Source organism: Trachypithecus francoisi, unplaced genomic scaffold, assembly GCF_009764315.1.
Source record: "Trachypithecus francoisi isolate TF-2019V2 unplaced genomic scaffold, Tfra_2.0 Lachesis_group21, whole genome shotgun sequence".
In the NCBI taxonomy this organism is placed as follows: Eukaryota; Metazoa; Chordata; class Mammalia; order Primates; family Cercopithecidae; genus Trachypithecus; species Trachypithecus francoisi.
In genome coordinates this window covers 34,397,217-34,424,085 of record NW_022681467.1, presented here as the reverse complement: position 1 = coordinate 34,424,085, position 26,869 = coordinate 34,397,217, and the positions used below count along the sequence as shown (strand labels likewise).

At 45.5% G+C, this 26,869-nt stretch overlaps 1 protein-coding gene across 1 annotated transcript; it reads right to left on the bottom strand.

The window, feature by feature from the left end:
- On the bottom strand, nucleotides 1-25,019 carry ACTR5 (actin related protein 5). Its single transcript, XM_033186413.1, has 9 exons — nucleotides 24,415-25,019; nucleotides 23,030-23,259; nucleotides 20,678-20,847; nucleotides 17,966-18,183; nucleotides 17,096-17,278; nucleotides 7,396-7,512; nucleotides 6,535-6,674; nucleotides 5,300-5,432; nucleotides 1-957 (listed from the first exon to the last, which is right to left on the bottom strand). Exons 1-9 carry the CDS (start codon nucleotides 24,787-24,789, stop codon nucleotides 700-702), a joined length of 1,824 nt encoding a protein of 607 aa, XP_033042304.1. The 5' UTR covers nucleotides 24,790-25,019; the 3' UTR covers nucleotides 1-699.
- Nucleotides 25,020-26,869: the final 1,850 nt, after the last annotated feature.

Genomic DNA, 26,869 nt, shown 5'->3' with positions numbered 1-26,869 from the left:
GGTTCCTGAGGCAACTGCTTTTATTGCACAAACATTACCTTTTATGAAAAATGTATCTTTTTAGAGACAAGGTCTTCCTGTGTTGCCCAGGCTGGAGTGAAGTGGCTATTCACAGGTGCGATCACAGCACACAATAGCCTCCAACTCCTGAGCTCAAGCGATCCTCATGCTTTAGCCTCCCACATAGCTGGGCCTTAACAGGCATGTGCCACTGTGCCTGGCAATAAACATTACCTTTTCATAGGCATGAAAGAGCTCCCCTTGCTGGGCATTCATGCAATTTCTGAATACATCCAGAAGAATGAAGTATCTACACGGACAAGATAAATTTTAAAGAATTTTTTTAAAACAAAAAAGACTAAAACATGGCAAGAAATCAGTCTTGTGCATTTTGTATATTTGTGTCCTCCACTCTGTCTTCATACACTGCTACAGGAAGCTGATGCCACAGCCGGTCACAGTTGAACAAAGACATCAGAAGGCCAGTTAGTCTCTTCGCCACAGAAGCCCCAAGTGAACCTAATTCTGAAGGACAGGTCTCAGTGTCCCTTAACTTTGTTCTCCCCAGGAGAAATCCATTTTGCTGCCAAATGTGACCAGCAGACTTGGGTGGATACATTTGGCACAATCATAGTCTCGTCATGCTGCCAACGTGGCCCAAGGCATGGTGTGCAGGGCAGCCTTTCTGGAGGGCCTCTGCTACGCCTGCTCGCCAGCACCACCTCCGCCAGCAGCAGAACCCTTGCTGGATGCCTGGGCATCTGAGGAGCGGGAGGCCTGCTTCGGCAGGCGGATGGGGACACAGATGTTGGAAGCACAGTGCTCCTTGAGGTACTCTCCTCCCTTTTCTTCATATTCTTTCCTGGTGATCCAAACTTCATTATCATCTAGGTGGTCCAAGGCCCAGTCACGAGCACCGTACCAGGCGTCCAGAACAGGGTTCGAGGCAAGTTGAACCTGAAACACAAAGAAGATTCACCAGGACACCTCCACCAGGGCTCCAGGCATGAAAGTTCACCTGGCTTAGCTACAGCCTCCGATATTTTATCCCCAGAAATATACACATAGGTGGGCCCAGTGCACTCCAAGACAGTTCGGGGCTAGCTCCACACCCTGTAAACAAAGCTGAGCTGGAATGCCCAGATTCTTCAGAACACACAGCTGTCAGACATTTTACTAACACAAGACCTGACACTCGGGGTCAGAGAGAGGCCAGTGGCTCGGCCTCCTGCTGCACGATGCTGTCAACCACAAGCTGTCAGGGAGAGGTGAAGCGGAGGCTGGCCTGTGACCTGGGGAAAAGGCCTTCCTGGCCCTGCTCCCCACTCTGAGCAGAGGGAAACAGGGGCCACTGCAAGGCAGCTCTAGTCAGGGTAGCAAAAGAGCCTCAGGAGAAATGGCAGCAGAGAGGGGTGACGTTCTCTGTGAGGCTGCTGGCACTTAGTTTCCCCTTCTTCTCATCGGAGCTGGGCTGGGGTTCAGCAGCTCTGAGAAGGCCCTCGGCTAGGCTGACCTGATCATTATGGTAACACTACAGCTCCCATCGGGCCTCCTGTGTTCTGGAGTTAACCGCCTCACTTCCTACCTCCCTCTCACCTCCCCACTCCACCAATCCCACGAGTTCCAGGTTGCAATGGTGGTTTCAGAACTTTCGGGAGTGAAGGGCAGAGGACGTAACGGTGGAATCAGCATGCGCAAATGGAGGTGGGAAAGTGCAGGCTCGGGAGTCCAGCTGCTGGGCTTGCCACGTGGGCAAGGGGCCTGTGAACCAGGACCTCGCCACTAGGATAACCAGAGGCCCCACCTCCTGGCTTCAGTGGACTTAAGTGCATGAGTGTAAGGCACGTGATAGATGCTGCCTGGTACAGAGTATTCAATAAAGCATAGCTCTCATCATTACTAATAAAAAATGCAGCAAGATATATGATTAATAGACTATATAGCCATAAAAAGGATGCTCTGGAAATGTACCTATTGATATAAAAACAGTGTCACAATAATTTGAAAGTGAAAAAATTACAGGTTACAAAATAAGCTGTCAACAATCTCTTTTTGGTTAAAACCATACATGAGATGAAAACGACCGGAGAGTATACAAAGAACATTGCTCGCAGAGGCCGAGACTAGTTTTCTTGGTTTTTATTTTGGTTTAAATTGTCTGATATTTTTGTAATATTTAAAAATGTTTTGCTGTTTAAGAAAAAACAGGAGCTTAAAGTTGTAAATTTGCACATCTTGGGGTTCTCTTCCTTCTAACGATCACGGAGGGCCTTAGGTGGCTGGTGTGTTTGAGCCACCGCTGAATACATAATCTAAAACTGGAACATCAGGGCTTAGTGACGGTGTGACACACTCATGACATTACAGTGTGAAAGGGGGCAGAAACAGGAGCCGGGGGGAGCTGAGGCAAGGCCAGGTGAGACCATAACAGCAAACGCAGGGCTGGGAAAAGATCTGGCTGGTAGCAGCATTCCTACAACCAATGCTTACAAAGTGATTCATGAGAGACTTTGGAAATTACCAAGAAACACATCTTGAAAATCCTCTACGATTTTTTTCTCTACTACTTCATCCTAAGTCGCTGCTGCCAGCATGACCCAGCCCCAGGCTCACGCCCCTTCCTGTCACCCCTTGGCTTCAGCACTGCTGCTCTCTCCTGCTCCCCCCTCCTCTTTCTCCATCTCCTTCTTAGACTCATGGGTGTCCTACAGCCCTTAAATGCTAGTGTTCTTTAGGGGTTCATCCTTAACATCACCTACCCTCCCAAAGAGTGCCCAGAACACATTTATGCTTGTGGCAGGTGGAAGGGTGTAAAACTACCCTCTCACCTTTCCCCTTCCCCACCGAGCGCTCATCCAGCTAGCTGTGGCCACCTCTCCGTGTGTCCATTGGAAACTCAACCCACCCTGGAAATGGAACACACTATCCTCTTCCTTAAGTCTGTCCTTCCTCCCACGGCTCCTCGTCCAGTGAATCTCTTATTCAGCAAACTAGTTGCTCCACCTAGAACTTAGGAATTATCTTAGGTCTCACTTCCCTCCCCAGATCCAACTTACTAACAAGTTCTGACAATTTGACTGCCTTAGCCTCTTTTACATCAACTTCCTCTCTTCCTCTCCCTCTGCCACTGCTTTCGTATTTCCTGCAGAGCTACCAAGTGACACTGTGCCAAGGGCTTGGGACACATTTCACAAGACAGTGGTTGTCTCTTCCCTAACAGAGGTGGATCTCGTAAGGAACATAGGAAAGGACAGGGAAGGCTTCCTGGAGGAAGTGATTTCCAGGAAACCAGCCACTGAGAGAGTTGGATGAGCTAGAAAGAGTACTCTAGGCAAAGGGAGCCAGCATGTGCAAAGGCCCTAAGGCAGGAAAACTCTGGAAAACTAATAGCAGTTAGCTGTGGCTGAAGTGCAGGGTGGAAGGGGGAATGATGAGAGAACCCTGGACAGTTCTTCAAGGTCAGAAACAAGAGACCCTGTAAAGCCTGACGAGTGGAGTGAGGACTTCCTCCTAGAGGCTGGAAAGCTGCCTCCTAACTGGTCTGCTTCCAATATTTCTCTTAATACTCTATTTTGCACATCAATGTCAAATATATCTTACTAAATGTAAATCAGATCACATTCCCTGCTTAGACTCCTTCATGGTTCATCACTATGGCTAAAGGTAACAGCTGTACAGAAAAGAGTTAACAGAACGGCCCTACTGTTACCTTAGAAAGGCTACTTCCAAGGGTGGGGCCTTGGCAGGCATCTGGGAACTTGAATTTTGGGAGGGTTCCCACCACCACCCGGTAAGAGTGGCTCAATAAGCCCATTCATACAAATAATGTGGTTTATGCCAAACACGTGTTTCCCGTCTGTGAGCCTCGAATTTGGGTATGCTCCAAGCAGGCGGTGCGTATGTGATCAGACCCCAAATAACGACCCCAGGCACTGCGTCTCCTACCAACTTCCCTGGTTGGCAACACTTAATGCGCTCTTACAAGGCACTGCTGGGGAAATTACGTCCTGTGTGACTCCACAGGGAGAGGCCTCAGACACTTACACCTGGTTGCTCCCAGGTTTCACCCCAGGCACCTTGTCTCTCTGCTGAGTTGCCGTACTAAGTCACAGCTGTAAGTATGATTACATGCTGAGTCCTGTGACTCCTCCCAGAGAAACATCCTGCCTGGAATGGTCTTAGGGACCCTCAAAACAACAGCTCATGTCTGAGAGTTTATTACACGCAGGCCCATTGTTGGGCGCTTGACGTGCACCAGTACACCGAATCCCAGCAACACATACCGATTACCCTCTTCCTACCACTGAGAAAGCCAAAGCTTAGCACAATTCAGTAATGGTGACGATGGAGTCAGGACCAAAGCCCAGAGACGCCACCCTGAATGTACACTACATCATGCAGCAGAGCAGACCCAGGCCAAGCTTCTTAGCAAGATGCACAGGCTCTGCACAGTGTGGGCTTTGCTGACCTCTCTACCTCACCCACCTCCTCTCCTCTTTGTCAGCCACGTGCTACAGCAAAACTCAGCCACTTCGCACTCCCTCAACAAGCTTCTGGCCTGTGTGCCCTTGCTCATGCTAATCCTTCTGTCTGGGATGCTCTCTCCAATGTGTCCCATGCCCCACACTGTCTACATGGCAAACACCTATTCACCTGAGAAGGTCCAGATCCATGGAGCCTTTTCTGAACACCAATGGAGACTGCCAGGTGCCCATGCCTGTATATTCCTTATGCTCTGATTTACCTGGCTGCTGCCTGCTCAGATAGCGAGGTCCTTGCAGCCAGGTGCTGTGTTTAGGACATCTCAGCATCCCCACAGTGCCATGATGGGAGCTCAGACCATGTTTCTTGGTAATCAGGGATTTGGTAGGTAAATTGTGGGGCATTCACACCAGTCATAAAGATAGTATTTTAACAGAATAATGACATGGGAAAATGTTCATGACAAGTTCAGTTCAGCTTACAAAGCAGTACACACTCACACGTGTAGAAAATGTATGGCGGACAAGCTCTGCCTGCAGGGCCAGGACTGGGTAGGAGAATGACTTGCTCTTGAGGTACACACTCTTTCACACTCTTAGAATTCTATGCATGTCTTCATCTTCCAATTTAAAGAAACCACAAAATAGTATATAAAACACGATTCCCATTTTGCTTTAAAAATTAAACATGGACTTAAGATCAGAAGAAAAGCCACAAAAATGTTAACTGTGGATATTTCTGCATGATTATTACTTTTGCAATCAGAAAACAGGTAATGCTATTTTCAGAATAATTGACTACTCAAACAATCAAGTACCTGAAAAGAAGACTGGAAGGGTCTCATCTCCAACAGTTCCTTCTCCATCCTGGCTTTTATCCCAGGATACATCGTGTTCCCGCCAGTGAGGAAAACGTTCTGAACCAGCATTTCCTGAACGTCCTTCGGGTACCTAGGAAAGAAACAACTCCTAAGATAGTCCCTTAACTCAAATATCAGAACGAAATGTGGATGCCGAAATGTAAGCTCTCAGTACAAAACAGGAAAACATCTACACAAAAAGCTAAAAAAAAAAAATCAAAACTTGCAATTTTCATTTGTGTCCCTACAGAGTGCCAGCCCAATGTTTCCCAATAGCCAGACAAAACCATAATTTGAATGGTCAACTTATTTCCTTAACATGATTAGAATTTTTATACCTTTATAATACATTTAAAAAAAAAACGAGAATAAATTTACATATGTTTTGATAAAGTCTAACAAATTTATACGTTCCAGTAATGATCACTACAATCAAGGGACAAAACATTTCCATTATCCCCAAAAGCCATGCCTCCCTTTTGAGGGCCCATCTATCGACCTGTGCTTTCTTCTTATCTTTTTTAATAACAGCTTTAAGACATCTTTGATCACTTTTCAACCACGGTTAAGACAAGGCTCAAAGGCACTCAAAACAGCAGCAGCAGCAGCTTTTTCTTCCTTGCTAGGTACACGTTTCCCTGTCGTTATAACCAACAGCAGCCAGAGTCCTACAGAATTCGATTCCCTACTTGACTAACTTGAATGATCAAACTCACACTTCAGGTAAATGCCCGCATAAATGGGTAAAATACCTCGATTCTTATGGAAATGTAAACTCTTAAGTAAGAAAAATGCCTCCAAGGAGGGGAAAAAATTTTATTAGCTCTGCAATATTTTAGGGTGATTTAAGATCACTAGTCTTTAATAATGTGAAGATTTACATGGAAACCACCGTACGTGTTATTGGGTTGTTCAAACTTAAAAAGACACTCTTAAAGCTACTCAAGTCAACCCAGCATTTATAGGTTCAGAAAACAACTAACTACAAAGCTCCAGTTCTGTAGTTGTAGGTGCCTGTAGGTGCCAGGCCTGGTGATAAGAGATTAAGGGAATACTGTCTGAGCACAGCAAGTCAACGAAAAGAAGAGAGTGAGATGCATTTTCAAGTGCCTGACCATCACATCTACCATTCAATGCAAAATCCAAGGAAATGTTTCAGGAAAATAGAAGGAAAAGCAGATTCGCTGTCTCACCTGTCCAGAATGTACTGAAGAGTCTCTGCAATCCCAGCCTGCTCTTCTCCTATGAGAGATGGCTGGAAAATAATCTCTGGAGCTCGAATTCTTTCTGTCCCAACAAACAGCTGATGATATGCTGCCAAGTTAAACACGGGCTTTAAAAACCCAAGGTTTAAAAGATATTTTTAGGCCAAATGACAAACATTCCAGTGGCTAGTTTCCTCAAACTGCATTTCTTATCCCAACAGTTTCTGTCCCTTGTTAATGCCAGTATAGCCTCTCCCAACTCTCTTGACCTGCTAATTTAACTTCCTACTTTCTTCCAACCTGTATATTATAAACATGTACATGTTTCCACCATGAAATGGTCCCCGAGTTGCAGGGAGAGGTTTTGTGGAGAGCAGCAGGAAAGGCCCAGCCTAGAGGACAAGTCTCCTGCTCAGTGCCTTGCTTAGTGCCCCATCCCTGTATGGCAAGGAAGCTCTCTCCCAGGTGGGTCTCAGACTCAGGACAGTTTAGCTGGTTGGTATTGTAATGACAGAAACATAGACTCCAAAGAGGATTATGTGTACTGGCATTGGCTTAAATGTAAATGAAACCATTAGGAGCCAGTCTTCAGATCTCAAGTTCCCAATCCCTTTCCCAGATGTTTCTGCCGGATGGACTGTTTCTCACAGATTCACAGATCTTGGTGCTGGAACCAATCCATCAATCACTGGGGAAAAAAAATCCCTGATTTCAGATGTTTTAAGTTTTGGTACCCAATTTTCTAAAAATATAACAGTTTTGTTTTCAGTCCTAAAGAAACAGACTAGCCCAGCCATTTAAGTCAACACCTTCAAAAAATAAGCATGTTCTGGGCTGTAGGAGTCAAACCTGGACAGTAGTGACCGGCTTCTCCACTCCAGGTGTTTCCTCTGAAAACAAGGGATCAAAATCATTGATGCTTTCCACATCTTCCAAAGACGGCTCTAGCTGCTCCAGGTCAGGGGTCTAAGAGGAGAAGAAGCAAAATGGAACCTGTACCTTCAGCAGGCCTCAGTTCTATCATTTTAGTGCCACAAAAAAGAACTGGGATCTTGCTCAATGTTCTAAAACCTTACATAAAAACTATGAAAATGTTTCTAAGCTATTTTTAAAAAAGCACACATGAACACGAAGACTAAAAAGCCAGGAACGGGCTTTGCTTTGATCTCCTACCTTTCCTACTTTATACAAGCCCCACCAACCCCCGCCTTCTCTAAAGCCTTCTGATGGTGCCAGCTCATGGCTGGGCCCCGTGGAAGGCTTGCTGCTTGCATGAGTCACACCACCACACACGCAACTCTGAGGGAAGGGTGTGACAGCTGCTATCCTACAAGACAGCTAGACTGCCAGCAAAGTTAAAGCAATCTCTTAATAATTAATAAATATATCTGCTGGCCAGGGAGCGGTGGCTCACGCCTGTAATCCCAGCACTTTGAGAGGCAAAGGCAAGCGGGCTGCTTGAGTCCAGGAGTTCGAGACCAACATGGGCAACACAGTGAAACCCCATCTCTACAAAAAGTACAAACATTAGCTGGGTGTGGTGGTGAGCACCTGTAGTCCCAGCTACGTGGGAAGATCACTTGAACCTGGCAGGTGGAGGTTACAGTGAGCCATGATCATGCCACTGTAATCCAGCCTGCATGAAAGAGCAAGACTCTGCCTCAGAGATAGAAATAAATTATTAAATAAATGTATGTGTCAACACTAATGATCTTAACAATCGGTCCCTTAACAGCAGGTCCTGCTGGGCTGGGAACGGGACTAGAGGCCCCAAGGTAGCAGAGTGCTTCCTATCTGTGGAGTCCTGCAGAACAAGTTCTCCTCTATGACCAGCAGAACAAGTTCTCCTCTATGACCACAATGAACCTGAGCAGGGTCTAGACATGCCAGCACCATTTCCAAAAGAGAAGTTAGGGCACTTTTAATTCTAATCTGTACAAAGTAAGCTGGGGATGGTGGGGGTTCTGAGAGACATATTTAGCCATCTGTCATTGGACTCCATGGAGAGAAGTTCCGGGTGGAAATATTTAGTTGCATCCCAGGGAAGAATGCTGTAACAATGAGAGCTGCTGCAGAATGGACTGTCTTATGAGGTAGTGTCTTGGGAGGGTTCAAGTGGAGTGTAACCAATAGCCAAGTATGCTTGAGAGGGAGACTGCGCCACTGAGCATGCATTCTGAGTCTCTCCTTACTCTCGGAATTTATGAAATATGTAAATTACCAACATAATTCAGAGAACTTAAATATACTTCTCTAGAACCTACTCATATATACTGCAAATGTAAACTGGCATTAAAATAAGGCAATACCCCTCAATACTCCACACACATTCACACACCAAAAGTCATGTGGCAAATATGGCATGCAAAATGGGTGACAATGTACTCTAAATTCTGTTCAGTATAGATGACTCTACAATATTTGAGGGGGATTTTCCAGGCTTGAGGATAAACTGTGGAAAGGAAAGCGAATGTTTCTTCATGTGAGACTTGTGTACAGGATGAGGGGGCTGGTTTATAGAGGTAATTTGAGGAGGAAAGAAGATGGGTTGGGTAACACGAATCTTAAGAACCCTGCTCTCAGGGAAGGAAGCAAAAGCTGTCCCTGCCAATACTGAAGCAGACACAGAAGGGAGGGACACCTGCTATCTGCACAGTCCTCACTGCAGATATTGCTGTATTTGATGGGTGAGAAAACTGTGGCTCAGAGAGGTGAAGTAACTTGCCCAAGGTCACATAGCACTAGCAGGCAGTGGACACGTGGGAAGAGACAGAACTACTCAGTTCTGAAGTCTTTGTTCTGCCTTAAGCTGGAGTTCTACAAATCATGAGGCTAAGACAAGTGGGGCTTTAGGAATATGGAAACGATCTAGCCTAAGCTCTGAGTAGATAATACAAGAGATCAATGAAAGATTTTACATGCAGCAGCAAGACCAGCTGAGACAATGACAGGCTCCTCTGTCCAAGCAGGGACAGCAGAGAGGGAGTAAAGGAACATTCCCCTTGCCATCTGCAGTTTGTGATCTGGAAGACTCTCAGCTCCCCTCACAAGAAACGAGCCCTCCCACAGGAGTGTCTGTGCCTATTCTGGCTTGGCACCAAACCCAGTTCTTCAGGAATGACCCCAAAGGGTTCCAGCAGAGGAGTGGAAATTGATCATCAAAGTTGTTTTTCATTTGGTGGTTTGTCATCTGGGGGAAGCAGGAACCAGGAGGCAGTGTGACATAACAGAAGGCTGCCAGGCTCTGTAGTCACTGATCCAGCTTGGAAGGCAATCAAAGGTATATGAAAGGTCCACAGAGGCAGAGCTGGAAAAGCACACTCTGAGCTGCTTCTCCATCTGTGTATAAGTAGGACATGAACTTGGGGCAGCGTTGGGTGAGAAATGAACAACTCTTCCCTCTTCCCTTTTAAACACACACTTAATTTGGTCCCTTAAATAATTCTGTCATATTATTGGGTTGAAGACAAAAATATCATCTGTGTATTTAAGATAAATACAGACAAAAACCTGTAACCTGTGATTCCCCAAGTAACAGATGAAAGCAAGCACTGGGGTCCACTGGAGTCCTTCCTCTCTACACCCCACATTTTTACCCTATTTTTCATCTTCATCCTAACCTCCATCCTGGCCTCCCTCAATCCAAGTGATGACCCTTCCTGTGGATTCACACACCCTTCTCTACCTAGCCTGGAATCCAATCACTTTTGCCACCATCCCTCCATGAACTCTATCTGCTTCTGTTACACCCAACCAATAAGCCTGCAGTCTAAAGGATGCCTCCCAGTACTCTTTCCACTTGGGCTCTGGAGCAAATTATATTTTTAAAAGAAGGTCACAACAGTAACTTCTATCCCACACACTTTTTTGTAATGTGACCCTGACACTCCTCATAAAGAGGTGGAGGGGCTTTGTTTCCTCCCCTTGAGTCTCAGTGGGGGACTGTGAGGACTACAGCCAACAAAGTATGGTGCGAATGATGTCAGGTGACTTCTGAGGTACGGTCCTAAAAGGTCATGCAGCTTTCTTATGCTTTCATCTCTTGACACATTCACTCTCTGGCTGCTCTCTTGGGAAGCTCCCTCTTGGAAACCAGAGGCCATGCTGGGGGAGCCCAGGGCACACGAAGAAGCCATGTGTAGGTGCCTGGGTCAAGAGTCCCCCATGAACCGAGCCCTTAAGTCCTCCCAGCCCAGATACCAGAGAAGTGAAAAACCCTCCAGCTGATTCCAGTCCCCAACTATTTAATGCTTCCCAGCAGTGGCTCCCGGCACCTTGAAGCAGAGATCCCTGCTGTATCCTCTCTAAATTCCTCACCCACCAAACCCATGAACACAATAAAATTGTTGTTGTTTTATGCTGCCAAGTTTGGAGTGGTTTTTGTAGCAATAGAAAAGTTAAATACGCTCCAGGGGGGCAAGAGTGCAGAAAGTCCCAGGTGCTATTTAGGCAATCCTGTGGTTAATTCTCAGCTTCCTTCTGTCTGCCCTTTCCCAAAACCCTTCTCCAGTCTCCTTTCTAATCTCAACCCTGGGAATCTTAAAAGATCACCTTAGTTGCTTCAAAAAATGAACTTCCCTCTTTATTCTTCATTCTACTTCTTTATCTATTTTCATGTCCTTGAGAGCTTGTGTGGAGGTTCTAGCAGAGGAGCGCAGCTACTCGTATACCCTTGATGGAAGACCGGTCCTCCTCTATTGGGGATGGTCGTCCTCTTCGACCAAGCATGCAGATTCAGGAGGGACACACACGAAGTGGTGAGGACAGGAGACACCCGCCTAGCCGGCCAGATCAGCCGAATCAACCCTGGCAATCAATGGGGTGACAGATATCGCAGCCAGATCACTCTCACGTCCTATTTTCTTATCCTTCCAAGCCTTCCCTGTTTCAAAAAATAATTCTCATCCTAGTTAAGATGACCATTCAAGCTCTTAACTCTCCCATCAACCCTTTTGGCTTCCCTTATCTCTGACTGCTCTCGCTCAATCTTCATCCTGGCTTTTCTTCTGTCACCTAACTCTCAAGTGGTGGCATTCTCCAGGAATTTTTCTTTTCTTGCTTCCCATTTGATTCTGTCCTCCCCTAGCTCCACCTGATGTCCCGCAGAGTCCTCAAAAGCTCCACCTGATGTCCTACAGTGATTTTAAAAATAAGGAGCTCAGGGCCAGGTGCGGTGACTCATGCCTGTAACCCCTGCACTCTGAAAGGCAAGGTAGGAGGCCTGCTTGAGGCCAGGAGTTCAAGAACAGCCTGGGCAACACAGCAAGACCCATCTCTACAAAAAATTAAAAAGCAAAAAGTTAGCTGGGCGTGGTGGTGCACACCTATAGTCCTAGCTACTAGGGAGGCTGAGGTGGGAGGATCAATTGAGCCTCGGAGTTTGAAGTTACAGTGAGCCATCATCACACCATGTACTCCAGCCTGCGCAACAGAGTAAGATCCAATCTCTTAAAAAAAGGTGCTCAAAACTAAGCCAATTATCTTCCCAAACTTGGTCAAAGGCACTACCATCTACCCACTGCCTTTCAATACAGCCTAAGGGTTACAAGAGTGGAATCTGGAATTGAACTGCTCGTGTCTGAATTTGACCAGTACTACTCCTAGCTATGCGACCTCACAAGAAATCTTTGTCTGTAAAAGAGGGATACTGACAGTACCTATGCGCTGAGTTGTGAACATGAACCAGGAGGACACCTGTGTAGGTGCTCAGCAAGGGGTCGGCACATGCCACACGCTCTATTATCAACACTGCTACTCTCGTCACCTTGGCTTGTAAATGGCAGTGAGATCTTGGGATCCTACATCTGATCCTACATCTGTTCTGTTTTCCCCCCATAGCCTCACCCCTCCCTTCAACCCATCATCCTAACTGCCACCAGTTAGTTTCCCAAAACAAAATCTCATTGTCTCATTCACTTGCTCAACATCCTTGGAAGGCTACGAATGTCTGAAGGATAATATGCAGGCTCGTAAGCCTAATGGGTAAAGACCTTAATCTCCACTTCATCACCTACCACAGCCTTTCTTGTTCACACTCTGTATACCTGCATGTGTAGTTCTTTCCACCTAAAATGTCCTTCCCTCCTCCTCTGCTACCTACTGAAATCAAATAATCTTCCTTTTTTTTTTTTAGAGAGGGTCTCGTTCTGTTGCCCAGGCTGGAATGCAGTGGCACAACCATGGCTCACTGCAGCCTCGAACTCCCAAGCTCAAGTGATCCTCCCACCTCAGCCTCTCAAGTAACTGAGACTACAGATGCATGCCCAGCTAATTTAAAATTTATTTATTTATTTATTTTGAGATGGAGTCTCGCTCTGTTGCCCAGGCTGGAGTGCAGTGGTGCGATCTCCACTCACTGCAAGCTCCATCTCCCAGGTTCACGCCATTCTCCTGCCTCAGCCTCTCGAGTAGCTGGGACTACAGGCACCTGCCACCACGCCCGGCTAATTTTTGTACTTTTAGTAGAGACGGAGTTTCACCACATTGGCCAGGCTGGTCTCAAACTCCTAACCTCAGGTGATCCACCCGCCTCTGCCTCCCAAAGTGCTGGGATTGCAGGCGTGAGCCACCGCGCCCAGCCAAAAAAAATTTTTTTTAGAGACAGGATCTACGTGGTTCAGGGATTGGTCACAAATTCCTGGGTGCAAGTGATCCTCCCTCCTCAGTCTCTCAGTGTTGGCATTAGAGATGTGAGCCACTGTGCCCGGCCCAAATAATCTTTCAAGGACCAGCTGAAACATCCAATCCTTTCTCAAAAAACCAAATGTGTATTCCCACACACATTTACCAGCATACCTGCTATGCTTCATTACAGTCAGCTAAGCATGGTGCTATCGCCTTCGCTTTTTGTTTTTGAAGTACCCAGGAAGGCAGGCATTGTATCTTAATCACCTCTGCATCCCTGGTATACTGCACCTGGCACTGAGTGGTGGGCCCCTGGGCTACACCCTCAAATTCCCCTGGAATAGAGATGATTGTAAAGCTTTGGGTTTCAAGAGGTTTCTTCAGCCGCCAAAAAAAAAAAAAAAAAAAAATCAACATTCACCTTCACCTAGCTTCATTCCAAAGCATACCATCTTAAGATAACTTCTTATCTTCACAAAGATTATAAAATCTTTGTGAAGATAAGATTACTTATCCCAATTCATATGATTCACAGAGAGGAACAAAGCTGGTAATTTCAACACAGAGAACAGGCATCCAACAGAGAACAGTTTTCTCTGCCACGGCTGGCTTCTCTCCTGCTAGAGTTTGCCAGGGTCTCCACATGTCTTACGTGGTGTTCAGAAACACTAATATGACTATTCTTTTGGAACTGCATGGAATGACAGTTTGCCAAGGCATACCACAGAAGATGCAGCATGGTTCCCTAAAACAGCCTTGAGCGGCACAAGAAGCAGCAGAGGCCAACCTTGATCTTGGCTAGTAAAGCGGGAGAACTTTCTATATCTGGCCCATTGTGTTTTCCAACAAATGATGATGCTCAAAAACTGTGTTCTCCCCCCTCATACCCTCTTATGCTGTGCTTGTAGCCATGAAAATCAAGCATCTTCTGGTTTAAATATTTCGTTAGAATTCATGCTAACAAAGCCTGCTCCTCCACAACATCCTCACAGAAATAACTGCAGAATAGCAAGGGCCAGAATAGATTAGTCTATAAGAAAACAGATTTTTGAGATCACTATTAGTTAAATTCCAGCTGTATTCAGTTCAGCCATTACTGCTTAAGTGTAATTTCAATATGAATTTTGGTTCACATATATCGATTCAATTCATTCTAAATGAATCATATTATTGGAAAATACTACAAATACTTTTTGAAAGGTAGAACTGGCTAGCCAGTGTCATAGTCAACTTTATCCCACAAATGTGACTGTAATTGACTCTGATCATTAAGAATTACCCTAAAATGCTGAATGCTGACTAACCATTAAAGGTTTAGTGACTGATCATCGCTTTTTTTTTTCTCTGAGACAGAATCTTGCTCTGTTGCCCAGGCTGGAATGCAATGGCGCAATCTCGGCTCACTGTAACCTCCGCCTCCTGGGTTCAAGCGATTCTCCTGCCTCAGCTTCCCGAGTAGCTGGGATTACAGGCACCTGCCACCACGCCTGGCTAATTTTTCTATTTTCAGTCGAGATGGGATTTCACCATTTTGGCCAGGCTGGTCTCAAATTCCTGACCTCAGGTGATCTGCCCGCCTCGGCCACCCAAAGCGCTGGGATTACAGGCGTGAGCCACTGCCCCCAGCCCAGCTGATCGTCAAATTTGTTGCACATAGAAAAATCTTTTGCAGTCCAACATTTCAAAATCCCCTAAACCCAAGGAGATTTAAATGTGTGTGCCAGAGCATAAAATGAAGTAGGTACCTACTGAGTATCTGCTGAAAGAATGGGGGAATGGGTGGTGAATCACAGCACGTAACAAATGCAGACAAATGAACAAAGAAAAGGAAAAACTAGTTTCCCAACTGCTGAAGAATCACATCTTCACAGCTGTTTGGTTTCTTCCCTTTTTGAAATGTGAAATCCTTCATCTGCATGTGGCTGAGTGGCACTGCTCTGGTATAAAGAAGAGTATGTCCTGCTAACATGTCAAGCATGATAAAAACGAAATATGGATGAATATATAACAAAGACAACATGGTTCCAGATTTCAGTAAACAACAAGTCAAACCTCAAACAAAGAACTGAAAACCGAGAGAAGCAAAATGGAAAAGGCACACTGATTCAGCTGAGGCTGATCTGGGATGCCACGTTGGAAGATGGTAAAGGCCCCTTCTACACAAGATCTTAGTGATCCAGTAAGGTGTATCTAGTAAGCCTATCTCAGGATCTGCTCTATAAAGCATACACTCATGTACTGTCCTCACACAATCGACAGCCTGTCGAGATGTAGAGAATGCAACGGTGAGAGCAGAAACTATGAGCGAGCCTCCAGCTGGGAGCCCGTCACTGCAAAAGTAAGCTTCCTGCTGAGCCAAAGGCAACTCTGACATCACTGATAAGCACCAAGATACACCCAGCATCAAATGGCACTGACTTGCATTTTTCCAAAGTATCTTTTTTTCTAAAAGGATAGGTAATCAACAGCTTAATTAAAATTGATTTAAAAAGAAAAACAAAAAAAAACAAGAGGCTAGTCTGGTTTATCCTGCCTAAAACATGTCTCAAGGCAATAAATTACTTTGTTTTGGAATTCTAGGGATGACAGATCCAGGAATAGTATGTACAATTACTAACTCTTTCTTCCAGTTCTAAAGGCAGGGGACTCTACCAGTGATACTGACCTGCAGGCTGCCCCTTTGCCATACAGAAACTAAGATGCTGGGGCCTAAGCTCTTTTGGCTACTTTGACACTTATTAACAGCCAAGCATGGTGGCTCAAGCCTGTGATCCTAGTGCTTTGGGAGGCTGAGGAGGGAGGTTCACTTGAGGCCAGGAGTTTGACACCAGCCTGGACAACTTGGTGAGACCCCATCTCTACAAAAAAATTGTAAAAATGACTTGGGCATAGTGGCGCTCACCTGCAGTCCTAGCTTCTTAGGAGGCTGAGGTGGGAGGATCCACTTAAGCCCAGGAGTCTGAGGTTACATTGAGCTATGATCATGTAACTGCATTCCAACTGGGCAACAAAGTAAGACCCTGTCTCAAACGAACAGAAACACACTTTATTTGTTTTTTGGTTTTTTTTTTTTTTTGAGATGGAGTTTTGCTCTTGTTGCCCAGGCTGGAGTGCAATGGAGCAATCTCAGCTCACGGCAACCTCCACCTCCCAGGTTCAAGTGATTCTCCTGCCTCAGCCTCCCAAGTAGCTGGGATTACAGGCATGTGCCGCCACACTCAGCTAATTTTGTATTTTTAGTAGAGACAGGGTTTTGCTGTGTGGGCCAGGCTGGTCTCGAACTCCTGACCTCAGGTGATCTGCCCACCTGGGCCTTCCAAAGTGCTGGGATTACAAGTGTGAGCCAGCATGCCCGGCCTCAAAAACACTTATTAACAGTGCATGGGTGAGGAAAACAGAAGAGGAAGAAGAAAAAGAGAAAATCAAAGAGCTTATTCAGAGGGTCTTTAGCAACTAATAAAAGGCTGATCTTAAGGCAACCTATACATGTATTATTGAGCATAACTAGCAATTGCTGTAAAAAATTCATAAATCATGTATGAAGCATGATCCTTGTCCTTAGAGAATACCAAGATAGAAAGGAGGTAGGTGAATAATCAACCACAATATATTTAATAACATACTAGAAGAAAATTAAAGGAAGTATATGACTGCCAATGACTATCAGTGGAGCTGGTTTAGGTTCAAGACAGCACCACAGGTTTGCTGTGTGAATGTTCTTCCTATGTTAAATGCACTTTCTCTACAGGGTGAAATCCCTTCTCACAGAATTTCAGTTGGTACAAGGTCAGTGCTGTCTCTGCCACCATCCATGTCCCTTCTGCTCTCTTTTCCTCCCGACTCTGGGCAAAATCCCTTTGATGCCAGCCCTCTGAGGACACTCCTCCTCTCAAGAAGGGCTGCTCCTTCCAAGGCCCTCAGTTACCTCTGGCTTGCTGTCTACCACATCCACCTCGAGGTTGACTTCTGCTTGGAGGATTTTCTGCTTAGCCTGCTCCACTGCTGAACTGAGCTTCTGGATGTAGGACTGCAGCTCTTCTGGGGAGTCCATATTCAGCTCTATCAGAGCTTTGTGAAACTGATCCATCTGGCCATCCTCTAGAAGTTCCTGAAAACAGAGCAGTCACAAACAGGAAGGAAAGTAGCTTCAGAGTCAAACGGAGAAAATGACAGCTGGAGAGGGCTTCCAGAGCTCCCCTGGCCTACGCTGCCCAGAGCCACACCTCCAGCTCCCTCCAGTTTCACACAGCTGCCCACCTCTCTAGCTGTCTCTAGGCTAGCATTGCATCACAGTTGTAGCAACAACTGATTAGGTAAAACTAATGATGGTGACAGATACCTAAAAGGTTGTTACCCCTTTTTTTGGGGCGGGGGGAGAAAGGTTGTGGAGGAAGGTGGGAAAGTTACTAAGAGGAGACATAAAAGGAACCTTCTGGGGGGGATGCTGACAATGCTGTTTCTTGACCTGACAGCAGATACATGGGCGAGTTTCACTTTGAAAATCCTTCAAGATGAAACAAAGATTTGTGCACTTTGCATGATGTATGCTACACTTATAAAGTTTAAAAACATAAAGGAGCTTATAAGGTGAAAATAAACAATGCTGGAGTCCACAGCTCTTTCCAAAACAGCTGCTTCTACACTATATTCTATGCTGAAGATCCCCCTGCACTCCTTCCTGACCCCAAAGGTGACAAACAGTCAAAGCATCTTAAGGCCAATGGAAAAACATACAACAAAATCTGAGATCATCTTGTTAACACAGAAGGGCGCCCGTCCCTGTGTTTGTTATTACCTGCACGTATAGCAGTCGGTCCAGACGCTCCTGATCCAGCTGCAGCTTCTCCTCCCGCCGCCGGGCATTGAGCTCCTGCAGCCGCCGCAATTGCTGCTGCCGCCTTTCTTGTTTCTCCTCAGAGGTCAGGGTGCTGCCCAGGAGCTTGCTGGAAAATGGGAGCTGCATCTTGTGGACATTATTCTCATAATAATCAGGACACCGCCATTTGTGTAATTCTTCAAAGAAACAGTTTTGAAAGTTATGAAATGGAAACACTATTAACACAACAATTAAAGTCAATTACCAGCCAGGCGCGGTGGCTCATGCCTATAATCCCAGCACTTTGGGAGGCCGAGGCGGGCGGATCAGGAGGTCAGGAGATTGAGACCATCCTGGCTAACACGGTGAAACCCCATCTCTACTAAAAATACAAAAAATTAGCCGGCTGTGGTGGCGGGCGCCTGTAGTGCCAGCTACTCAGGAGGCTGCGGCAGGAGAATGGCGTGAACCCAGGAGGCGGAGGTTGCAGTGAGCCAAGATTGCACCACTGCACTCCAGCCTGGGCGGCAGAGCAAGACTCTGTTTTTTGTTTTTGTTTTTTTTAAATCAATACCAGCATTTCAGACATAAGTCAGATGGAGAAAATACACTCCACCCAATCCCTGAATCTACTCAATCAACTAAAAGCAGCTACCAAACCTGGACATAATGCCAGCAGGCCCGTTCTAAAAGAACTGCTAAGTAAAGTTATTCGGCAAGAAACAACACCAGAAGGAAGCCTGGAGCATCAAGAATGAAGAAAGAGCAATGTAAATGATAAAAATCTGGTTAAACATAACAGACTCATCTCCTTATGAGTTCTTTAAAACCTATTTGACAATTGAAAGTAAAAATCACAACACTGTCTGATGGGTTTCCAATGTATACAGAAGAAATAAATAAGACAACTTTAAGATAAACCAGGCAAAATAAAGGAGTCAATATAGTGCTGACATTTCCACATTCCCCTTGAAGTGGTAAACACAGAATCTAAGTAGACTATGAAAAGTTGTGTTGACTGTAATCTCTAGAGCAACCACTAAAAACTACAGTAAAAAGGTACAGTAAAAAACACAACAGATAAAATACTTAAAAAAAAAAAAAAGCTCAAATAACCTAAAAGGAGGCAGGAGAGAGAAACAGAAGAACAATAAACAGAAGAAACAAAAATAATAAAATGATGAACATAAATCCAAGCATATGAATAATTAAACTAATTATAAATGGTTCAGCCTAACAATTAAATAGAGGTTGACTTTGAATAGATATTTTTTAAAAAATGATCCAACTACCAAGAAACTCACTTTGAATATAATGATATAGTAGATTCAAGGTAGAAGGACGGAAAGACATACCATGCAAGCACATGACCCAGCAATCTATTTACTCTGGAGAAATGAAAATGAGTTCACCCAAAAGCTTGCCTCTATCCCAAGTCCAGGCAATCTTTCCCTCACTTCTTCTCTATCACTATGGTTTTATCTTTGCAAAATGTCACGTAAATGGAGTCAAATAGTATGTACTTTTTGAAACTTTTTTTTTTTTTTACTCAACATCATGCCTTTGAGATTCATTCAAGTTGTTGAGTGTATCAGTAGTCTGTTCCTGTTTATTGTGGATAAAGACAGGGTCTGATTATAAAGAGAAAGCATATGTAACCAATACCACAATCAGGATACGGAACAGTTCCATCATCCCAAAAAATTCCCTCATGCTCTCTCTTTATAATCATATCACAGAACTGTAAAAGAAAAAGTTGACTAAAAAAAAAGAGTCAATACTGGAGCACCCAGAGAACAGAGAAGTGGGAGCACGGAGAGTTGTGTGCTTCAGCCGTGTCTTCTGGCAAGCCTCTAACTCTCCAGACTGAGTATTCTCATCAATTATTTATTTCCCTATCTGTCTCCCCAACTTCTTTATATCCCAGCAATAACAGATGCTGAATAAATGCTTTCTAAAGTTAATTAAAACACAGCCCTTAACACATGAAACATATACTTAAAAATGGTTAAAACGGCAAATTTATGTTACATGGTTTCCACAATTAAAAATTAAAAAAAAAAAAACAGATGTAGTTTTTGCCCTTCAGGAGCTCATTATTGGTCAGCTGAGGTCAGCACCCTCAACGAGAACAAGCAAATCCACTATTGGAATACAGCTGTATTCACAGCGGCATTGTCCATAGTCCTTTGGTTTTAATACGAACTATTTAAATTCAGGAGGAAGATATTTTCATCACATTCAAGTGACAATAGTAACTAAAACTCACACTTTAATTTGAAGTGTAAAATACAACCAAAAGTCCAAGACAAGCTTGAAAAGAATAAGAGGTGTTTATGCAGCATAGATGCTATTCTAATGGTATAATAAAACAATGTCAATTGTTTTCTAACTTAAGATATTTTTAGTCTGATATGTTCTGCTCGCTCTTAAAAATGTTTAGTATCTGGAAAAAGTTGAAAGTTGTACAATTCCAAGATCTGTATTACAGGCAAGTTATAAAAGCTACCATTTGTGAAGGGAACCCATACAACGTAAGTTATCAGGTTACTGAATAGTTTAAGAAAGGGAATACAAAAAGGGGAAGGGGGTGCTTAAAAAGTGAGCAAACAAAGAATTACGCTGGCAGTAATTTAAGGAATACAAGGTAGACAACACCCAAAAGCTGCAGGCAAACATCCTCTTGGATACCTTCCACATAATCCTCAGCGATGTAGCTGTGCTCATGCAGAATCTCCTCCATGCGGCTGAGGGTGATGGCTGCCAGATGCCCAGGGTACTTCAGCTGGAGGAGACGCTGGAGGTAACCAGCTGCTTGGCTTCCTCCAAGATTGATGCGCTTGCAGTTTTTAGCATCTAATCTATAACCAAGCAGTAGAAAACAGCACTGAAATTTCTGGAGGACAGAAATACGGAGCATCTTGGGAAAAACAAGATAATTTAAGGCAGATAAAGAAGAAACAGACCAGCAGAAGAAACACAAAACCTGACAGTTGGAAGGGACGTTAAAGTTCCCTTGGTATAGCCTCTTATCTAGGCAGGCATTCCTAGTTCACCTATACAGTCACATGGCCACCTAACAGGAATGCACTCCAAAGTCAGATCTTAATGAGTCTCATCATATATTTCTCAAACTGTAGTCCTGGGACCAAGTATCCCAGAATTAGCTGGAGGAAATGTTGAACATGCCAATTCCCAGTACACAGCTGCTCTGGGGCAGGGCCTGAGAATCTGCATTTTAATGGGATCCCTAGGTGACTGATGAAGGCCAGAGTTTAAGAAGTCCTCCCCTGCACACTCCACATCTACTGATTAAGTAACACATTAAGTAACCACACACATCCTGGTTTACTATAAAAGAACCAGAGTAACTTTATTTTCCTAATGTGTGAAAGTAGTGGCAGAGCACTAGGAACTTGCTGTAGAAAACTAAAATGTCACTGCTGTATCGTACCTCACCAGCAGATGCCAGCATAGAACAGGGTATGATTCACTCTGATAATTTCGCAGCCTTCAGGTAATTTCCTCTCAATATAACATAACATGTTACTTTTATTTCTGCATATTCTTTTTTTTTTTTTTTTTTTTTTGAGACAGAGTCTCGCTCTGTCGCCCAGGCTGGAGTGCAGTGGCCGGATCTCAGCTCACTGCAAGCTCCGCCTCCTGGGTTTACGCCATTCTCCTGCCTCAGCCTCCCGAGTAGCTGGGACTACAGGCGCCTGCCACCTCGTCCGGCTAGTTTTTTGTATTTTTTAGTAGAGACGGGGTTTCACCGTGTTAGCCAGGATGGTCTCGATCTCCTGACCTCGTGATCCACCCGTCTCGGCCTCCCAAAGTGCTGGGATTACAGGCTTGAGCCACCGTGCCCGGCCTCTGCATATTCTTTTTACATAGAGAACTTCATACATCAGGAGTGTTTGGTAACACCTAAGAATTACTTTTTTCTTCACAGATTTTCACAGAAACTTCGCAAGAAATTCAATGGTATTTGTCTTATATGTTCAGTCTGCTTTACAGTTTACAAAGTGCCATTACCTACCTTATCTCATTTCATTCTCAGAGAAACCCTGGAAAATCAGTTGTTCCCAATTTTACATGTCAGGAAATGAAGTGAGGAAGTTAAGTAGCAGAGCTGCAAACCCAGACATTCAGCTCTAAAGTGTGAGTCTCTTTATGCCATGTGAGAAACCTTCTCAGGAGAACACAGTGCTGGCCTAGGCTCTTATCAGACAGTGAAAGCTCAACGATAAAGTGGGAACAGACTTTTAAATATGACATAAACTACCCTTGCCTTTTATTCAACTTGAAAATATTTAGTATGGGTCCACTATGTGCCAGACACTGTATCTGAAAGGTCTAAACAATAATGATTAAAGAACTTTAAATTTGCTGGGCACGGTGGCTCACCCCTGTAATCCCAGCAAGTTGGGAGGCCAAGGAGGGTGGATCACTTGGGGTCAGGAGTTTGAGACTAGCCTGACCAACATGGTGAAACCCTGTCTCTACTAAAAATACAAAAAAAATTAGCCGGGCATGGTGGCAGGTGCCTGTGGTCCCAGCTACTTGGGAGGCTGAGGCAGGAGAATCAATTGAACCTGGGAGGCGGAGGTTGCCCTGAGCCGAGATTGTGCCACTGCACTCCAGCCTGGATGACATAGCAAGACTCTGTCAAAAAAAAAAAAAAAAAACCACTCCAGAACACAAAGATGGTCTCAATTAAATGTATTCAAAACATTTCTATTAAATGTCTATTACCTGTAGATACTGTGTTAGCTATCTCCCCATAAATCAGAATTATAAAACTGTAGAATTATGGATGTGGAACTAAGAGATCATCCACCCCAACTCCCTCCAGAAGGTCACAAAGGACAGAACTATGGGCAAAGGGACTTATCCATAGTCACACAGTGAGGTAGTTCAAAGCTAAGCCCAAGGGCTCAGTTCATAGGCTAGTACTGCTCTTTCTACTCTGCCTTTAAAGCACGCACTAAGTTTCCCGAATGCTTCTCAAAATAGCACTCAAATGCCACAAGTGCAACTCACCTCCCTTCTAAGATGGGTAAAACATGTGTACACTGGTATCCAGATGAAATGATGAGTCCACTGCACATTGAGTTCTTTGGCTTATTGTGGTAGAAGCTGAAGAGGCTATCTATTCCGTAGGCAACCTTGGGAATCCCATAGCACTCAAAAAGAAGCTCGGACATCATTTGCCGTGAATATAGTGGGTTGCACACAGCTTCTGTCAAAACTATGGGATGATCAACGCAGCCCTACTTTGAAAAGAAAGGGCAAATAGATGAGTGGTAACAGAATACTCTTTTTGAAGCATAGAAGAACCCAAAATCCTTATTGCAGGGCTGATTTTGCTTTTGGCCTCTTAATCAAAAACCTGATCACAGGCGATTGTAAGACTCTCATCTCATCTTTACTGGAAAATATGAAAGTAGAGTCAATTTAAGTTACTAAGTCAACGTCCCATCCAAACTGTCAGCAAATCGTGTTGGCTCTATCTTCAAAGTATCTCCAAAATCCAACTGCTTCTAATCACATTCCCTGCTACCTGCCTCATCTAAGCCACTATCATCCCTCACCTGGGTTATTCCAACAGCCTCCTAACTCGTCCCTGTTTCCACCCTATGACCCATGACAATTCATGCTCCATACAGCAGTCACAGTGATCCTTTTGAACATAAGTCAGGTCCTTCCTCAGCTCAACGCCCTGCCATGGCTCCCCATTTCACTCAGTAAAAGCCTATAAGGTGTGTGATCTGCCTCTCCACTACCTCTCTGACATCCTCTTCCAGGTACTACTCTCCCCCTCACACAGGCAGCCTTGCAATTAGGATTAGGGCACACTCCTACCTCGGGGCCTTTTCATTGGCTGTTTACACTGCCTGGACTGTTTTTCCTTCAGATGTTCACACGCTTGCTATCTCAATCACCTCCTTCAAGTCCTTGTTCAAACATCACCTTCAGGATTCCTACCCTGACCATCTTATTGAAAAAAATGTAACTCCCTCCTCTCCTATGATGGCATAGAATCTACTATATTTAATTCTATGTTTACTGACTTTTCATACTAGAATATCTTTCCATAGTATTAATAGCTCCATAAGCAAGGAGGTTTTGTGTGTTCACAGATGTACTGCAAATGCCTAAAAAGTGCCTGACACAGAGTAAGTGCTCAATACATACTTGTTAATAAATGGACTTCTTAACAAACGAGCATACATGCCCAAATGCATGCTCCAAGATACAAGCAGCACCATATTCGCTGCCATACCCCCAGCGCCTAGCATCTGATCGACTAAAAGACAATCGGAGCTACTGAAGTGACTGTTACCTCTCCGAAAGCAGACTGAGAGGAGACGAGACCGCACCCCTCCCCTCAAGCCCAGCCCAGCCCAGCCCACTTCGCCCTTCACCTGTGAGGAGACACCCAGGTGCTGGAAGCTGTAGTCCAGCAGCAACTCCTGAAGCTCCAAGTTGACCGGCACGTTGCGGTCGAAGGGCGAGCGCAGCATCCAGCGCAGAGGCTCCAGGCTGCCCAGGGCGTTTCCCACCTGCGGGCCCGCCCCGCCCCGTGCCCCGCCACGACCGCGGGCGCACACTGCGCGGAACTGCAGGCGCGGCTCGGGACCTGGGTCCTGCCCGGGACACGCCCAGCCAGCGCGGACTTGGAACGACCCGTTGTCCAGCACCAGCGGTACCGGCAGTAGCCCGTGTGCCACCGGGCCAGCCTCCAGCACCGGGTCCGGGGCGGCACGGGCGTCGCGGAACGGGAACACGTTCGCCGCCATCTTGGAGCGCGCGCCCAGACCCGCCCCCCAGCGCAGCGTCCGCCCAGACGCCGCGAAACCGCGCCTCCGACGTCACGGAGCGCGGTTCAGGCGTTCAAGTAGCTGGATGCCTCCTCCCTTCTCGAAGCCCGGCCAGCCTTTCCACCTGACTCGCCTCTGGTCGTCCAGGCTGCTTTCAGGATCGCTGAGACCTGTCCATTCTGGCTGCGAAATTCTACGTTGCTTAATCTCGCCCCCAATAGCCTATGTGTAACCACGCCCCTCCGCTCTAGCTGGGATGCCCGGTCTGGAAGCCCCGCCCCAATGCGTATCGCCGCCAGGCCCCGCCCCTTTCTGGCCGTCAGCTTCAGCGCCAGGCTCGGTGGAGCCCCGCCTCTCTTCCTGGCCACGCCCCATCGCCGGGCGCGCACTATCGGCTGGGTGCACACCTTTGACCGCCCGCTGCCCTGCCTACGCGTTGCTGTCTCGTACTCAGCCTTGCATCCTGGCTAGAACGGTCCTTTACCTTTTGACGCTTCCTTTACGTTAAGAAATTCCAAACTCTGCGGTGCCGACTGTTCAATTTCTTGACTACGCAGATGACTACGCAGGTCTGTTCACTTTACTAACTCCCACAGACTGTGTTTTCTCAGTAAAACCTCAAACACTGAGAAAAGACTGCTGATTGTCCCCAAGCATTCCCTCTTTTAGTGGTATCACCTCCCACTCCCATGTGGCCATCCGTCTGGCTGCGATCTAGATGCGCTCGTGTGACTAAATTGTGGCCAGGAGCGGGTGGGAGAGGAGGTGATGTGTGTGACCCACTCCCAGTTTTAGCCCTAAAAGCACTGGTCACGCTCTATCCTGTCCCATTTCCATCTTTTCACTAGCTAAGGGGGTAAGAATTAGAGCAGTTATTTCTCTGCAACCGTTTTTTGTGCAGTGGAGCGATCTCGGCTCACTGCAGCCTCGACCTCCAGGACTCAAATGATTTTCCTGCCTCAGTCTCCTGAGTAACTGGGATTACAGGCGTGCACCACCATGCCCAGCTAATTTTTATATTTTTAGTAGAAAAGGGATTTCGCCATGTTGCCCACGCTGGCTATAACCATTTTGAAAGAAGAAAAATAATAGAGCAGCTGCCTTGAATCTACTCTACCAGGTCTATAAGACTTCAGTTTGAGAGATAAAATCAAATTAGTTACAGAAGACATTGTAAGCGAGAAATGAAACTCCTAACTTATCTCAAGAACCTCTATTAACAGTTTTTGTTGTTGTTTGTTTGTTTGTTTTTTTAAGACAGAGTCTGGCTGTCACCCATGCTGGAGTACAGTGGCATGATCTTGGCTCACTGCAACCTCCACCTTCCCACTTCAAGCAATTCACCTGCCTCCGCCTCCCGAGTAGCTGGGATTATAGGCATGCTCCACAACACCCAGCTAATTTTTTTATTTTTAATACAGACGGGATTTCGCCACATTGGCCAGGCTGGTCTCAAGCTCCTAGTCTCAAGTGATCCGCCTGCCTCGGCCTCCCAAAGTGCTGGGATTACAGGCGTGAGGCAATGGGCCCAGCATATTAACACTCCTAAAACAGATTGGGAGCCAGCCCAGTGCCAAAAATCAGGTTGTGTTGTCTTTCAACACAGGTCCATTGTTCAGCTATCTGAAGTACCCATCGTTAAGTTAATTAAGAGGGGGACCAGCAGAACACAGAAACCAGTAAATGTAAGTTAGTGAATGTTAGTTTAAGAATTATGTCTATGTATATTAATATGAAAAAGCACTGACTGGGTGCATTGGTTCATGCCTCTGATCCTAGCACTTTGGGAGGCCGAGGCTGGCAGATCACCTGAGGTCAGGAGTTCGAGACCAGCCTGGCCAACATGGTGAAACCCCATCTCTAGTAAAAATACAAAAATTAGCCGGATGTGTTAGCAGGTGTCTGTAATCCCAGCTACTCTGGAGGCTGAGTCAGGAGAATCGCTTGAACCTGGGAGGTGGAGGCTGCAGTAAGCCGAGATCGCACCAGTGCACTCCAGCCTGAGCAACAAGAGCGAGACTTCATCTCATAAAAAAGGAAAAAGAAAAGCACCAAGGTA